Below are 17,262 nucleotides of genomic sequence, written 5' to 3' on the forward strand. Positions count from 1 at the left end.
TATTGGATCACTTGCAAATAGAGAATATAAATCTTTGCTCTGCATGTAGCCAAAATCTCACCACTTGTTATATTTCTGGGGCTTCAACATTTATAAAAACTGCATGTCGCTGCTTGAACAGTGATTATTATATACACAGAAGAATGTACAGACTAAAAGCCTATTTTCTATGCTAATTTTTGGTGTTATATTCACGCCCCAATGTTCTGGGAGCCCATCAGTTTGGCACAAACCCATCATTCATATTTTCAACTTTTGGATGTGCTCATCTTTTTCTCAAATAAATAACTTCAGTATGTCAATCAGTGTGGATAGCATGTGTCAATGCACAGAAGACTTCCTTCCGTTTGTCAATAAGCAACCGTTGTGATAAACCGTCGCCACTGTCCCATAACTCCTCTATAGATCTAAATATAAGCTGCAGGGTTCACTGGTGTTTACGTTAACTGGGAATAGAAATGTGTGGGTTTTATGCTGAAGTCATGTTTGCGCCATGTCTTCCTGGATGTCTGGATGACATTCACTACTGAATCATATGAAGGTCCTCCCTAGCCTTTGGGCATCAAAGAATGATTACTCATCTGTGCCGCAATATAAACTGCATACGATTTCTTACAAGATTGCAAGATGCCACTCAAACTAAACGGTAAATCTTTTATTAAAATAGAAGGAGGCTAATTCAGCTGACTTTGATGAAGGTCATGCTATCCACAGTGATGTATGCAATAAGCATGTCCTCTGTGAGAGAAAGAACATATGAGCCCACATCCACATATATATACGCTTTGGTGCTGTAAATCCGTGTGCACAGCTCATGTATTATTCATGTGTGCAGTCCAAGAATTAAAGAGTGAATGCAACCTGCATAGCAAGCTATCTAATGCACACACACACACACACACACACACACACACACACACACACACACACACACACACACACACACACACACACACACACACACTCACACACACACACACACACAGCAGTTGATGCAGCACACAACCTCTGTTTAAAGAGCAGTGCGGCTGATTTCCAGTGTGAGGACAGATAGGTAGAAAGGCAGCGCAGCATGTCAGCGTCACTACACAAGCTATGAGGAAAAATCACACTGACATCACTGAAATGCAGGAGGAGAGTCTAAATCCTACTTGATAATTCACTGACATTCTCTGTTGGATTTAATTAGAGCTTAGACCCTTTTGAAATCCCGGTGTGTGGTTGCATCTGTGTATGTATGTGTCTGTGTGTGAGGCAGTGTAAGGGAGAGTGAAAGAAAGTGTTTTAATTACCTCTAATTAGAGCCGAGAGATGGGCTGTGAACTGGAGCACAGAGGCATAATTGCCATGAGACGACCTCCCACCATTGCACAGTGTGGAGCGGAGACCACCTTCTCCTCTTACAGTCAGTCATTTAACAGCCACAGCCCACTAAATAAACACAATGAGGTTTATAATACTCAGAATTACAAGCAATCACACCTACATTTGTCACTGTATTCATCCGCATTTCATATTCTAATCAGCTTCTGCATTACAGGACGAACTGAGAAAATTATTGTTACAAACCAGATTATTAAAGAGAAAGTCAATGATTCTTTACACAGAAAAAGAGCATGATGAGGTTTAGAAAATAGTTTCATCTCTCATCTATTATTCAACCTCTTACCATCAGCAGCTCCACACACACACACACATTCAATATTCAGATAAAATGTCCAGAAGCACATCGACAGTCCTTCTGAGGCAAAGTTAGAGAAAGTATTGAAGCAGTGTGTGTGTGTGTGTGTGCACAAAATGAATGCCATTTTGATTATATTCTTGAGTGGATGGTCTGTCTAATTTAACCTATCTCTAAAATCAATGTTTATTTGCCGTTAATGAGGCAATATGTCTTTTTAATCAAAGACAACCTGTCCAAGCCATTAATGCTCCTTTCTCTTTTCCATCTCAGTACAGCAATATGTGCAGTTCCGTATGTGGCAGGCTTGGAAAACCTAAAATATATGATATTTATTTAGATTTTTTCAGGGCAATAACTCATTAACTAATTAACTAGAAGATGTGAAGTGCATTTTGACAGTGCTGAAATTTACAACACCAACAGTTCAGGAAGTCTCCAATGTTCATCTGTGTCTTAAAAGTAGCCTCAAGCTTTACAGTTCTTCTGTACACTATCACTATGGAGAATATCAACAAATCTACTATAATAATCAGAATCAGAAATACTTTATTGATTTGTTTGTTACAGTTGTTCTACTCACACATGTTAAAGAATAGAAATAATACTTATATTACAATATCTAACACAATATATATAGAATAGAAATATAACCAGGTAGAAATAACAGTTCTTGTCTCTTCATAGGACTTAAATAAAGCCACATTAAATACTGATGTAAAAACATATAATATACAGAAATCCAATACTGTCAGAAAGCAGTTCTGCTGACTAACTGATTATTATTATGGCTCAATAAATTACCAGCTGTCATTTAATTATCGATATAATTTCTAATAATATAGATTAGCTCCGATCCCTGAGAGAGAAGAAGGTAGTTCGATTGCATTGGGATAAATGGGGGCATGTAGCTGGAGTGACTATATGAACCCAGGTGGGGGCACGTGTCGATGAGCTTGGCTTCATCCTCCCCCCCTGGTTCTTATAATAGAAGAATTACGTGTATGGAAGCATTAACCCTGTACATATGGTTCTGATAGTCGGAGGAAACCAAACGAACATGGTGTGAACGTGCAAACTCAAGAAATATGGGATGGCCTTAAATGTTCATTGGGTATACTTAATGTGATATGTGCTATGAACCCTCTCGAACCCTCAGGTCTTCAGGTAGGGGCCTTTTAATTATCCCTTAGAACAAAGACCCATGATGAGGCATCCTTTAATCACTACGGTCCTCATCTCTGAACAGACTTCCCGAGGACCTGAGGGCAGCACAGAGTGTTGACATTTTTAAATATAAATATCTTTAAATAGCTTTTTGCCAGACTTGGCTTTTTTGGCTTGTTTTAATGTGTGAAGCACTTTGTGTTACATTTTGCTTGTATGAAAAGTGCTATACAAGTAAAGTCTGATTGATTAATATGCTACTAATGGTGATATACTTAACACATTCATTGTGAACCAAGATGCTCCCAACAAAGGTTTCAGGTGGGTTTGGGGTCTTATTTGGTTGTAGTCAAGTCTAAAAGTCATGTATAAAGTCATGGGTTGGGTGTGAGCCTCAGTTTTAGGTCTGTACAGAACTCTACAATGACAAAACATTTCTATTTCTTCCACTACAGCATTTTTTCAAACCTAATATTTTGGCCCCATATCAGATGAAATGACAGGAAATGTGAACCTGAGCTATAGAAGCCGCCATGCTGCAGGCTAATATTCGCACAAGCAGCTCAAAACTAGAGCTGAAGCCATGGGATTTCCCAACCCATTAACCACCGGTATTTATAGCCATCTGGCCTACTGTGGACAAGAGACTTCATCTGAGAATGACACGTCTAATGACGGAAATAGATGTCTTAGTTCTTAGCCTATGGAGTGTAAGGTGGTGATTCAAATATAGACTTTAAAGTTGAGGGAGAGGACTTGGTTGTGTTGGAAAGTCAGAATGCATTGTTCACTGAAGATACTGGAACTGGAAAGATTCATATATATACACCACTATGAGAGGAGAGACTATTCATTGTAATATCTAAACATCTATCAAAACAAAATCTTCTTCTCCTATTACATATATTTTACCTTTGATGCAGACTTTTAAAACATGAAAGAAAACTATACCTCAGCTTGTCTTTTACTGTAGATTCCCCTGACTCTGTAAAGGCAAGAAAAGGCTTGTCGTGCGGTTAGGTTTTGGCCATAAGCAGGATGTGAACCTTCAAGTTCTTTCCTGTCAAGAGCAATGGTAGCTGTCGTAATGTATCCTGACCTGCACTTCTGGCACTAAAAGAGGGTCTTCGTGCACTGGTATGTTATCAGTGTTGATACAGCACACGGTCAGGTGGTGATGAGCATTTGCATGGCTTGTCCCAACAGTAGCGGTTGTGCCAGTGTTCGCTATGAAACACGTAACACAATAAATAAAAGAGTAAACCGTGAATTTAAAGTCCATTTCATTAATTCACAACCCCGCCATTTGGAGCAAAATTATGGTAAAAACTCTATATGAGCATTTAATGTAACATTATTATTAATATACGTGCTACATTAGACTTAGATAGATGCTTTTTGGAGGTGGTTACAGATTCTGGAGAACCCTGTCATGCCCATTTTGAATCACTAATTAAAATTTCATAGATTTAATTAATTCACAAAGGAAATTGTGCTGCCAACTCTATGGCTCGCCTAGACTCTTCAATTAGGGGCACTTTCACATCTGGCAGGCAGGTCTGAACTGTTTATTCAGGCTCTGTTCTGTGTGTTTGTGGTGCAGCTCAACAAAAACATCTGAACTTAAACGAGTGCCAAATACCTTAAGGGACCATCTGAAAATGCAATCTGTGTTTTTTTTTTAATTCATTTTAATCATTTTTTATTAATGAAAATAGGAAGAACATATTTTCCCAGTCAAACTTTCTCTTTTAAAATAATAAAAAACTGTGTGAGCGGTAGAGTTTATATTACTACTTAAAGTTTATACTACTACTTATAAAGTTTATACTACCATGATTTGTATATGTGCATCAATAGTTCCTCTTTTTTACAAAATTATCCAGTTAAGCACCAAATACACCATGTCACATTAATGATTAAGAAGTTAAACTCTATATAAAATGATGAACTGTCAAAGTGACACATTGCACTGTGATTCAGTTTGAATATTTCCTTAAATCACTTGTGACTCGTCTCTGACAGCTGGCTTCATCATCAGCGAGTCAGTGGGAGAGGAGGCCTGCAGTCAACCGTAAAGAGGAAAGGACATAAAAAAATAAATGACTAAATACCACGACAGCTTTTTCGTGACTTTCTCTTTCACAATTATGTAGACTGGGAGTGACTATTGTAGCACTGGTAGCAACGCAATCCAGCCATTTACACAAAGAAGATTGTCAAAGAAAGGCGCTTAAAGAAAGTGTTTACATGTTTTATAAAGATTTAATCCTGTCTGTCTTTCTGTCCGTCTGTCCTGGCCTCTTCCAGCTGAGGCTGTTATTGAAGTTCCCATTGGCTCGACTGTTATCTGTCAGGAATGGTAAAAAAAAATGCATCTGTGGTTACCATGAGGAAATATGACTAAGCACACAGAATCTGAGAGAAACAAAAGACTGTGATTCAACAGTTTAGGAGGAAAGCGAAGGCTGTATTTTATTGTTTGTACTGTATGTCAACCCCAGTCACACACAATTAGTTTGAAACATGTTTTACAATTTTCTATCCACTTACACTATCGGTATGTCACATAATCACATTCAGTCATCATATGGATCAGAGGAGCTGACATGAGAGCTGTTCTCAGGTAGACAGGTTTCAGCTGAGACCAAACAGAGGTACTTGTTACGTAAGCCCACGCCTTTTCATGACCTCAGCGCCTTGTCACTCTGCCTTCCTCTGAGGTAAAGCAAGGCGGGGATGGAGCGAGCACAAAGGTCAGACTGAGAATGCTTGGATTGTGTAAGAGAAGGCTTACAAGCAGAAGGGGGACTGATGGCAAACAAGATCTGAATAGAAACTGCCACTTAATATTTTCCAAGTTTGAGCCACTGGAAGCTGTGCACTGAATGAGTCAGTTACTAGAGAGAAGTACCATAAAACCGCTGTTTGAGAGCAGATACACTGACATATAATGTATATATAGGCCTTTGTTTAATGCATGTATCCTTACGTCTGGTGATATTCTGTATTTCCCCATCAAAACGCCCTTGACAAGAACCAAAACCAACAATGGATTGATCCTACTAACAAGCATTTATCTGTGTAGGCCTTTTTCCTCCTGAAACAGCGCTCCATTGTCCAGAAATCTATTAAAAACGCACCGGTGAGCCACAGAGTTGCTATGAGTGACACATTGTCGAGTAGATGTTGAACAGGGTTGGGGAAGTTGGAAAGTCCTGGGAGACGGATCAACAGATTTAGAGATTTTGCTGACAATAAGAAAAATACAGAAGCTCGTGCATACCATCATGTGTGAGCGAGTCCTTGTCTGCTCACCTATTGCCAAGTGGTTTCAGGTAGAATTTCAGGTGTCCGGGGGGTGGGAGAGACATTCCTGAGTTGAAACTGATCCTACCCAGGATGAGGCCATTTTTATCCCCTACACAGAGTTGGACAGCATAGACCAATAGTCAGGAGAGTGTTCATATGTTTATTTCTCCCTGTAAGATATGCTACACGTGAAGGTGGTTTAATGAACCAAAATGACAGCCTTACTTAAAATAAAAGGATTGCTAATACCGCATTGGAGCCAATCCACTAGGTGTGGACTAAGAACAGCCCACTCTTTGTAAATTTCATGCACCCTGTTGACAATTAAACTACAGCGGGGACTAAAAAGAGGAGATAACAGCTCAAAATACAAGCAAGATCATGTCTTTTGGTGCATAAGGACAACATATTCCAACATAGTAAACCTATACACAATGCACAGGGGGTGGGAGGATCCAGGGAGGGGCTTTTCTCCCTAGCAACCAAGCAGGTAATTACCAAAGGTGTCCTAAATTCAAAATAGTATAAAATGAACATCTTATCTCTTCCTCCTCATTATGCCTATAGATGCACGGCTAATGAGATAAACACACTTCCAATGAAGTCAGTTTTTACTGGACACAAGTGGTGAAACTACTGATTATAATCAGACAAATATAAGACACCGTAAACAAAAGACTGAAGGTACTGACAGGCTGGATATGCTTAACAGGGATCGCCTATAAGTTGTTAAGCTTTCAGGCGTTGCACTGAGTGGTAAGGAAGGTGTGTCATAATAGCATGGACTGATTATGAGACAATGGGCCCCTATAGGAACAGACATGTAAAAAGATTCCCTGTCAGAAAGAGAGCTTCCCCCAACCCCCGCTCCACTCAGGCACAGGCCCAGGGGCCCTTTGACCACTTGGGGCCCTGGGTGTGTGCCTGTGTGTGCAATCCATCTTCAACAGTATGTACAAACGCAGACGGACCACATTTTTCCACAAGCAAAATGATAAAAAGGCAAATTGTTATTGAGCCTGTGGTGTTACATATCATGGTGCTGTACACAAATGTCACGAAAATACTTAATATGTTATGCTCAGTATTTTTAGAGTTTTTGGACAACAATGGAAGTATGGCACAGACAGACACATCAGGCTTTACCTACACAGACAGTAGTTTGAGAGGGATCAGTTCATTGTTGGTTTTGTTTTTTTAATTAGATTTGTTGGCAATAAGAACAAATACAAAATGTCACCATTTAATCCTTGAATAAAAACTTAGGACAGATAATAAAGGGAATGAGTGCCACACCCGCCTACAGTGCCTACAGCGTGTGAAAGCAAAGAGCGATTGGATGAGCATCACCATGGCGATGCGATGACGTCTTCTTCCCTTGCTCTAATTGGAGGAAACCCCGTGGCCCCAACCGCTGCAGCGTTCCGGTCTGTCAAACTATCCCCGAAGGCCCGCCTCTTTCCCCCGCGCTAAACAACTACTGGCTCACTCCGCTAAACGGACCTATCAATCAAGTGAGATTACGATTTATGATTGGAGGGTGGACGTCGAGGTGACCCGCCCCGTTTTACCAGCTCAGTTGTATTTTCGCTGCTACCGCCGTTCTCTGCCTTTCTGACCAACCTCTCAAATCGGACCAATTTGAGGAGCAAATTTGGACGTCGGTAGGTCAGAAACAACTATTCATTATTTTATCCCTTTCGTTTTCCATTAAATATACGACCGCGCGTTGCTCGCTAAAGTGACAAACTGTGGTTCGTAGGAGTAGCGCTAACGTGACATTTTTTTTTTACTGAAAGGAGTGGCCGATGCTGCTAACGCCAGCTAGCTTCTGCTAACTTGCGGGCTAGCTCCTCCAGACAGCTTTGTGGCGGGTTGCCGTGCGAAACGACTGCAGATCTTCGCTTCCGATGTTCGCAGTCAATCTCAGCTTAGAAACCGTTTAGAAAGACATAGCTGGTTCATTCTTGTACACCGCAAGCAAAGTGAATGATGGTGAAAGTGGGCTGGTAACGTAATTTTGCAATTAAGGGTGGATGTGTCCGGGTACGGGTTTTCTTCCATTCGAAGGGTTTTAATGGTAGCTGTTACCTAACGCTAGATTTTATACCAGCATTTTCTTTCATGTCACGGTAATGATCGGTGGGCTATTTTGCCTTCCACTTGCATTTATATATATTTATATTTATTTTATTTTTTTTTATCGATGCCTACTAATTTTATCAACCTTTTTTTTCCCCGCAGCTTCTAACGTTACTGTGGGGGAAGAACATCGCCTTGCTACAAGCAACATAACAGTCCTTGACTGTCACATACATCCGGATTTCTGCTTTCTCAGTCCACAAAAAATATATAAACTATGGATAGAGGGGATCTTATTCAGAAGGCCAAGCTGGCGGAGCAGGCTGAGCGCTACGACGACATGGCAGAGAGCATGAAGGGGGTTACAGAGATGGGAGGCGAGCTGTCAAACGAGGAGAGGAACCTGCTGTCCGTCGCCTACAAAAACGTGGTTGGGGCGAGGCGGTCCGCATGGAGGGTGATGTCCAGTATCGTAGTGAAGAACGACGCAGGGTGCGAGAAGAAGCAGCAGATGGTAAAGGAGTATCGGGAGAAGGTGGAGAAGGAGCTGAAGGAAATCTGCAACAACGTTTTGGTAAGGTGTCAAATTTTTTACATTTTTTTTTTTTTGTTTTCAAGTCTGCATGTTTTTCTCTATGTGAGATTGATGCCACCCTCCTGACAAAGTATGCTCAAAGCTGAGCGTTATTGTTTCAATGGATCATTGTAATTTAACATAGTTCAATCGATGATGGCTATAACTGCAGTGTGATTTGATCAATACTCCCCCTCCCTTGCTCGTCGGTGTTGTATCATATTAAGGGAAATGCCTAGTGTAGCCTAGCTATTTAGAGATAAACTTAAAAAAAATGGTGCAGGACGCTTTATTTGCTCAACTAAATGGTGAATATATGCATTGAGTCTTTTGCAGCTGCCAGTCTTCATGACACATCTGTACACATTAAAATTTAAAAAGTGACACATGATTATTTAGTACATTTAAGTGTTTCAAATGGCATCCGCCTTGTTTCCTGTCAGCTCCTCTGTTGCATAAATATGGCCTCTAAAGCTGGAGAGGACAAGGAAGTATTATGTAGTCCTCCCACTGTTCCTGCCTTTTGGGAATCTGGATTTAGAACAATAGGTTTGAAACCCTGTGAGGGCGTGAACTGACGAAAGGTCATAGTGACTACACCAGCAAGGTGTGTCTGAATGGGTGGAGAAGGAACTCGGGACACACACACAGGAAGGCTATGCTATATACTCTATGTTCTGTGTCCGTGCTGTCCCATCTGGTAGATAGAAGCCTAATATGGGTAGCCAAGTGCAAGAATTTACATGCATAAATGACTCATACACTCCCTAAATCCTAGTTTGTACAGATCATCAGAAAAAATGGCACCCTACTGCAGAGTAGAGCCACCCATTGAAATGTTACTTGATAGTTGAACTAAATGCATTCTCAGACATTACTCTCCACATTTCAAGGCTTAGCTACACTGGTGGGGGGGGAAAGCTTTCACCTCTTGTTTAATCTAATGCTACAGCACAGATTGGTGCTTTACATTATTTCTAGCCTGCCTTGATAATGGATTAGAGGAGATCTGGGTGGAAGCTTAGCTGTAAGATTGAGATAATTTCCCCGAGCTGCTGTCTTTAAAAATGCACTGCAAAGCTGCAGTGGCCATTCGTTTTTTAACCAGCTTTCAGCTTTGTGTGTTCCTGAGAATATGCACTAGTGCGTCTGTGACTCAGCTTCCAGTATCTCCGCTAGTGAGTGTTGACTGAGGGTTTGTCAGCGGAGGAGGGTGTGTCGGTCATCATGCCATAACTTGTCTGCAGACAGGTTACTTGTGCACCCACAAAGGCAGAAGCGCAGAGACTGCAATAGAAAAGTGAGCTGCGTGTGTGCCCCTCTGTCTTTATTTCCTGCACAGTAGACTGCACAGATGGACTTGGATCTCAGCAGAAAGCTGGTCTCAATTGGGAGGCAGCAGAGGCTTGGGGATGTTTGGCTTCTAGTTTCCACACAAGATGTGAATGTAGGGCTTGTAGACCAGACAGGGTGCCAGCTGAGAAGATTGAGCCTGTTCAGTCTTCTTCTGAAAATGACATGTAGACTGTACCTTGCCATCTAAAAGTAGTGGGACACAGACACATCTCACGGTTGTCATAGACTGCCACATGCTTTTCTTGTTCAGTATCATTGTGTCTGATTATGATTTGCTGAGTTAAGAAATACCTACCTACCTACACACATAATCAGTCAGGCTTTAATCCAGCAACACTGTTTGTGATTTCTTGTGAGCACTGGTGACTGAAATCAGAGCTTTGTGTGAAAGCACTGAGAGCAAGGCTACTCTTGTCTATTTTGCAGAGCATGCAGTGAAAGAAGAATGCTTAGTACTTGGAGACATGCGCGTGTTTTGGCTGAGCCGATCTTTGTGTCAGTAAATGACTGGGGAGTGGCTGCTGCGGTGGGTTTGGCTCAGACAAGGGTTGCTTCTTTCTCCCAGGATTTGGAAGGGAAAGCTGCTTTTTTTATTTTTCATTTATTTATTTTTTTTTTAGGTTGAAAGCAAAGATGATGTTTATCACCATCTATTCTAAACACCGTATTGTCTCTCAGTCAGGATTGTCATTAGGGTTGAGTGAATGGTTAATCTGCTCTCTAAAGCGGTTAATTTGAGCATAAGCCACAGTTTCACTGACACAGATTAGCCATGGTAATCTTCTCATGTCCATTTAAAGACAGATGACTTAACCTAGAGTGTAATCACAAGATGTGATTTGCAACACGCGTCTTATATTTTTGCTATATTACCACTTCTTTTACTACTATTATTATATTATTATATTGTTTTAAAGAACTGGCAAATAGCAGTGTAGTTGCAGATTGCAGTTCCCTCGCTTCACCCTCCCCTTTCAAGCAGAAATGAGAAACTACAGTCAGCCAGTGTTTGTTTGTTTGTTCTGGGCTACTGTGGAAACATAGTGGCTTCCATGGAAGTGGTGTATGTAGACATAAAAGGCTCGTTTTAAGATAACAAATACATAACAGTCCTTATTTTCAGGTGATAACACTAATGAAAACAGTTGTGTATATTATATTCCATTTCTGCATAAAGATCCTTCTAAATCTTACAAACTGGGCTTTTAAATCCCCTTGCTGTTTTAAGCAACTAATTTTTAGAGAGTAGCTAGGTTGTTTTAAATTATTAATTCCGCTGTTCTATATATTTTGTAAGTGTAAAACTTACAAACATGCAGTTGCAGTAGTTAACTCATCATTGAACATGAGTTTACTACTAACATTTTCTTGTAGCTGTTACCTTTGACCTTATTTCAGCATTATATAAACTCGAGACGGGGCGGTCCTGAACTTGCCAGCCAATATACGTTCACATGCTGCCTGCATGGTCCTTCTTGAGCTCTGTGGCGGCCGCTTGTGTCTTAACTTCGACTTTGCTAGTGGAACATTTGCGAGTATGTTTCAGTAAGGAATAAAAAAAAGGCTACCATGTCTGTTAAAATCAGCAATAGGACCCCAAACTGTGCTATACAGTGCTGACAAGAGGAGAGCGCTTTTCGAAAGAGTGGAATCTGGGGCAGAAGACAGTTGGGGACACACTAGAGGCCTGGCCTGGTTGTAGACAATTTTGGAGCAACTTTAGCTGAAACTGACACAGAGCGAAATGTTTCCTCTAAATGGTACTGGCTGAGCACATGCACTTGATTCTTAATGGAGCAGAACTGTACCCATTAATCATTGAGCTGCACAGCTATGAAGAGAAAAGGGAGTAGTGCTCTCTAATGGTATACTAAGCCTCAATGGTAAGCTAATGCTGTACTGAGCCCCACCTATATCTAGTGTTGTACCATGCCACATGGATGTGTCTGTTCTCACCCCTTTTATTTGGCACAGTTGGACTATTCTGTGAATGTAGCATGAAGCCCGTTTAATTGGATTTTGATGTTAAATCATTTTTCAGATTTTGCTCGTGGGCAGTGTGGCTTCTGTTTGGTTGATTGTGTATTATGTACTCAGTGCATCTAAATGAATTAATCTGACCTTTTCTCTCTTCACAGAAACTGCTGGATGATTATTTAATTAAAAACTCCACAAGTCCCGAGAGCACAGTGTTCTATCTAAAGATGAAGGGGGACTACTATAGATACCTTGCCGAGGTTGCAACTGGAGATGAGAAAACAAGTGAGTTTACAATTGTATTCCATTTATTTATTATATATAGAAAGGTATGTCTTACTGTTAAGTGTTCAGTGATGTTTTTTTTGTTTCTTACTACTACTACTACTTTGTAGTGGGGAGTCTTTAAGCCCGCCCCGCCCCACCCTGTCGTTTTTTAATCTGGGCCTCTTCACACTCCAAATAGGAATGTGTCAGATTTTGTCTTGGAGCTAAGAGCTGGAAATGACATCAAGTAGGGCAATGCCTCACAGGCGTGTGACCACAGGGCCCCATCTCATAGGATGGTAAAACAGGAGTGGGAGGAAACTAATTAAGAGGGCCTCTAGCTTTCCTACAAGTAAGAATAAAGTGACAGAATTTCATCCCTACCTTGAATCACTGCTCTCGTATTAGCATTGTGTATTCCAGATTGATCCACTTAACTAAAGGTAATTGGTGTGCTGATACAGAAATTATCCTGCTGTCTGATCAGTTACCTGGGCGTGCCTCCTAATACTAATATTGGTTATGAGTTGTTATTCAAGAGTTCATTGTTACAGTTAATGTCTATAATGCTCTAGTTCCCAAAAGACATGTTAAGGAAGCTAACAGCTTCTGAAAAACTGAACATGAAATCACCACTGCCTGTTGACTGTGAGGCATTCTGCCACGTGGATTCCCAGTATTTCCACACTTCCACTTAAATGTCCCTTAAATAGATTCAAAGCTAGATGAAACATCTTAAATTGTTCATAAGATGTCAAAATAAACTGTTAAAGGTCTGTACTTTTCTTATTGTCAACAAATGTTGTAAAAAGAGAAGCTCTCACCCCCAAACCCGTTGGTTCCTTCACAAGAAAAAAAAAATCCATTATTTCATTTTCAGGGGAAAAGTTTAGTAATTTCCTTACACTTTAAATGAATTGGTTGACATTTTGGGAAATTTGTTTACTGGGTTTTTTGCCAATAGTTGGATGAGAAGATTGCGACTAGTCACATGCTTGTACAATAAATATGCTTAAGCCAGACACTGATTAGCTTAGCACAAAGTCTGGAAACTGCTTTAGCGTCCCTGGGTCTGTCCAAAGGTAACATAATCCAACTATCTCTGCTGGATAAAACCACAGATTTGTTGTTTTTACACTTCGAACTATATGGTATGGTCGACTTATGCTTTATGTTTGTTCCAGTCAGTCAAAATGTTTTCTTTTTGTAGCTTTGACTAGAAATGTATAATTTTAAAACTATTATTATCTAAGATGCCATGCTCGGGCGGATTTAGGTGAAATTAAACTTCACAAATTACATTGTTGCAAGTAGACTTGTAGCTCAACCTTTACATAGAAATAAATTTACTATATTCTGGTTCATTCCTTCCTGTCTCCAGAGACCGTTGAAAGCTCGCAGCAAGCATACCAGGAAGCGTCTGACATCAGCAATGAAAAGATGGACTCCACACATCCCATCCGCTTGGGCTTGGCGCTTAACTTCTCCGTCTTCTTCTATGAGATCAAGAACTCCCCAGAAAAAGCCTGCGAATTGGCTAAAAAGGTCAGCAGACTTTCTTTCTCACTTTCCCGTGCCGCCAGTTGTACTATGTTACTAAGTGTTAACATTTTCCTTTTTTTTTTTTTTTTTTTTTGCTTACAGGCATTCGATGATGCCATTGCAGAGCTTGACCAGCTAAATGAGGAGTCTTACAAAGACAGCACTCTCATCATGCAGCTCCTCAGAGACAACCTGACAGTGAGTGTTGGGTTCTTATAGGACACAAAAAAGATCTGTGTTGAGTGTTGAAATAGCCACACTTGAAGGCAAGGCCAAAAGCCTGCTGTTATAATAAGGGGTGGGATGTGATAATCCATACTAATGTGATAATGGCTCACATTTCTCCTCTCTCCTCAGAGGCATTCATTAGGGCTCTTACAGAAATAAAAAAACCTGGATTAGTCATGTACTTCGAAATCCCATAAGGTTATTAGAAGACATTTTGCTCAAGCCTGTAGAATTTGATGCAGAGAAGGAACTGACTGTGGTGGACTCTAGTGGCTGCATCATTGCAACTGCGCATGTGCAGACCCGTTAGTTGAGGAGGCAGTGGATGCTGCGTGGAAAACTGCTTCCATTTAAAGTCAGTAGAAGAAGCAATTGAATTATTACCCAGTCCTATTGTATACACACAGGATGTTTTGGACATAAAAATAGGGTTAAAGTATTAAAAAAGTGATTTTAAAAAAGTGATTAAAGTAACCGTATGAAGAACAAGAGAAGCTTGCATCTTCAAACACCTTGCCAGTTGGGAAGTTGTCGTGATTGTCAGACGGCCAATTTTAGAAAGTCACTCCTTCCTGTCTTTTCCTCTGTAAGAAAGGGGGTTTCAGATCCTGTTCGATGATCTGACCAGCACTTAGTTTGAAGTATACTGAGTTTGTTTTTTTTCAAGGTTTTTTTGGGGGGCTTTTTATTGCCTTTATTTGATAGGACAGCTGAAGACAGAAAGTGAAGTATACTGAGTTGCCTCAGTATTCATTTACAGTCAAGGAACTGAACTTCTTTGTAGGCAGGATTTATTTAAAAATAGGCTTAGTATTTGCAGCACTTCAGATGTCTTCGGCGTGTTAATCAAAGCCTAATATGGTCATTTCAATGCAAAAGCACAGTTTTAGAAAATCTCAAAAATTGCAGTTAATAAGACTGAAACACCAAATTGCTCTGTTGTCATAATTGTTACTTTAACAGTCCAACTTAAACAGTTTATTGTTTTCTTTCGTTTACATGAATTATCTCTGGACTTTGGCTGGAGTCATTCAGTGGAAAATTACAATGATTGGAAATGATTTAGCAAAAAGGACAATCTGCTCCATAGAAGTAAAAAATACTAGTCTGTATGGCCTGAATGCCGAGTGCTATATGTGGTACAACTGGTCAGAATTTATGATATAAATATATAAAAGTTTTAGCCAAGATGGAACAAGACTCTGGGTGTTAAATGGTTCAACCAAAACCCTTGCTATCTTTATGAAACATCATCTCAGTTATGCCCCCCTGACAGCTACAATGAAGAAAAGGGAGAAACTATTTAACTCTAAGCATCAGATTTTAGAAAGAGTATGGATAATAGTGACTGTATTTCTCTGTGTGCTAAACAAATATCTGTTTCTTTCCTCAGTTATGGACATCAGACAACGCTGCTGAAGAGGGCGATGGTGGAGAAGCAGGAGAGGGCGGCGAGAATGAGAACTAAAACAAAAAAACAAAAAAAATCAAGCCCTCAATGTTGGGTCATCTCCAAAAACAACAAAAGGAAAAAAAAACTTTTTACACACCTTTCATTCCTTATTGCTCCACTCAAACATTCTCCCAATGAAACTGATTGCTGAAAAGAGTCGCGTAAGGAAATGAGAAAAAAAATAAAATAATTATGCTTTTCACAATGTAGATTGGGACAACTAGTGAAAAGAAAAACCCTCCATTCCTTTTGATTTGTGTTCGTCCTGGCCTTCCCATTTGTGCAGTTTCAGCTATAGAGAAGTGATTGATAGCTTGACATGATATCAGACTCCTAGCTCAATGTAGAGGCAGAAAAAGTTAAGTCCCATTGTTGAACAACTGGAAGCCTAAAATCCCATCAATTGGGAACGTTTAGATATTTTTTTTTCTGATAAGAAGTGTTGGATTTAAAATAAATAAATAGATTTCCCCATTCATTTTCTCTTTTAGTGTCTGTCTCTACAGTTACTTGGTACGGTTACAGCAGCTGAAGTCAAACTTCAAACAGATTCAATTTTTCATACTGCAGGGAAAGCTAGTGCACTTTACATGCTGGCAACAAATACTATAATTCAGCCAAGTAGTGCCAATTGGTTAAATCCTCACTTTCTGCCCTGGTTATGATGCCACTCTTTCACTGAAGCATGCCTGTTTTGTGGGGGTTGGGAGGGGGTGGTGGGACTTGTCTGACCAAATGCAGGGACCTCTTTTTTTTTTTTGTTTGTTTTTAAATGGGAAGAAAATGATTCTGTCATGCATGTCTCTTGAGATATTACACTGGAATGGGAACAAATGCTGTAACACACAGAAGTCCAGGTGTCAAGTTTAGTAATTTTCAATGCAGGTTTGTACACATCCTACAAGAGGATGATTTGTTAGTCTGTCCAGTGATTGTCATTAGAGATTTGGACCACTATTGTTTTGCTATTCATTCAATTGTAGTCCCCAAAAGCCTTGTGGAACTGTTTGAATCCCTATGTATCCGCTATGTTAACATGAATAAAACATTTTATAAACCAAGTCCATGTTGGTCTTTCTGTTTATTTGCTTAATAATGTACTTGGATGTTGGTGTATTCATTGTATCTCTTTGTGTAATATTAGACTTGATAGTTGAATAGATTTGACAACCTTAAATGAGATACAATTTATTTAATTTAGGGGGAATCAATTTATTTTATTTCATCAATATTCTGCTAAAGTCTTTTGTAATAAGATTTTAGGGGTTTTCTGTGGATAAATGTAACATTTTACTGAATTTACTACTCTTTCCCTGAACTGAACTGTAAATTTAAAATAAAGGGAAAAAATGGCTATAATGAAATCATATGTCAGTGTTGGAAGTACTTTTATTTTGTTATTTTAGATAAAAACCATGGGGCCACTGAGGCATAGAAATAAACTTTATGCAGTTAATTATCCATACAAAAGTTTTAATTAGTTAATTAAACCATGGCAGTAGTGGGAAGTACTTTCATTTACATACTATACAATTTTGAGGTTATTTAAGTATATAGATTTTATGCTACTTTATACGTTTACTACATTTCAGAGAAAAGTATTATACTTTAATTTATCATCTA

At 39.7% G+C, this 17,262-nt stretch overlaps 1 protein-coding gene and 1 long non-coding RNA gene across 4 annotated transcripts; one reads left to right on the forward strand and one right to left on the reverse strand.

Moving 5' to 3' along the window:
- Positions 1-5,088: 5,088 nt before the first annotated feature.
- Positions 5,089-5,515, reverse strand: LOC127359661 (uncharacterized). The gene is made up of 2 exons (XR_007882702.1): positions 5,402-5,515; positions 5,089-5,198 (listed from the first exon to the last, which is right to left on the reverse strand). It is a non-coding gene; the product is annotated as an uncharacterized LOC127359661 (long non-coding RNA).
- A 2,169-nt stretch (positions 5,516-7,684) lies between these two features.
- LOC127361403 (14-3-3 protein beta/alpha-1-like) lies at positions 7,685-16,700 on the forward strand. 3 transcript variants are annotated; one of them, XM_051395989.1, is made up of 6 exons: positions 7,685-7,828; positions 8,405-8,816; positions 12,311-12,434; positions 13,798-13,961; positions 14,061-14,156; positions 15,580-16,700. In XM_051395989.1, the coding sequence occupies exons 2-6, from the start codon at positions 8,520-8,522 to the stop codon at positions 15,652-15,654; spliced, it is 756 nt and encodes a 251-aa protein (XP_051251949.1). In that variant the 5' UTR covers positions 7,685-7,828; positions 8,405-8,519; the 3' UTR covers positions 15,655-16,700. The 3 variants fall into 3 exon arrangements, with proteins under 3 accessions (XP_051251949.1, XP_051251947.1, XP_051251950.1); XM_051395987.1 differs by having other exon boundaries at positions 7,694-7,824; XM_051395990.1 differs by lacking the exon at positions 7,685-7,828 and adding an exon at positions 8,028-8,292.
- The last annotated feature ends 562 nt before the right edge of the window (positions 16,701-17,262 follow it).

The sequence above is a fragment of the Dicentrarchus labrax genome, unplaced genomic scaffold (assembly GCF_905237075.1).
Source record: "Dicentrarchus labrax unplaced genomic scaffold, dlabrax2021, whole genome shotgun sequence".
Taxonomy (NCBI): Eukaryota; Metazoa; Chordata; class Actinopteri; family Moronidae; genus Dicentrarchus; species Dicentrarchus labrax.

What these genes read in the sequence shown, in the direction of transcription:
- LOC127361403 (XM_051395989.1), top strand. Translation starts at nt 8,520, where the DNA reads ATGGATAGAGGGGATCTTATTCAGAAGGCCAAGCTGGCGGAGCAGGCT. An exon ending in AAATCTGCAACAACGTTTTG is followed by an intron (nt 8,817 to 12,310) that starts GTAAGGTGTCAA and finishes CTCTCTTCACAG; the next exon opens with AAACTGCTGGATGATTATTT. An exon ending in CCTGCGAATTGGCTAAAAAG is followed by an intron (nt 13,962 to 14,060) that starts GTCAGCAGACTT and finishes TTTTGCTTACAG; the next exon opens with GCATTCGATGATGCCATTGC.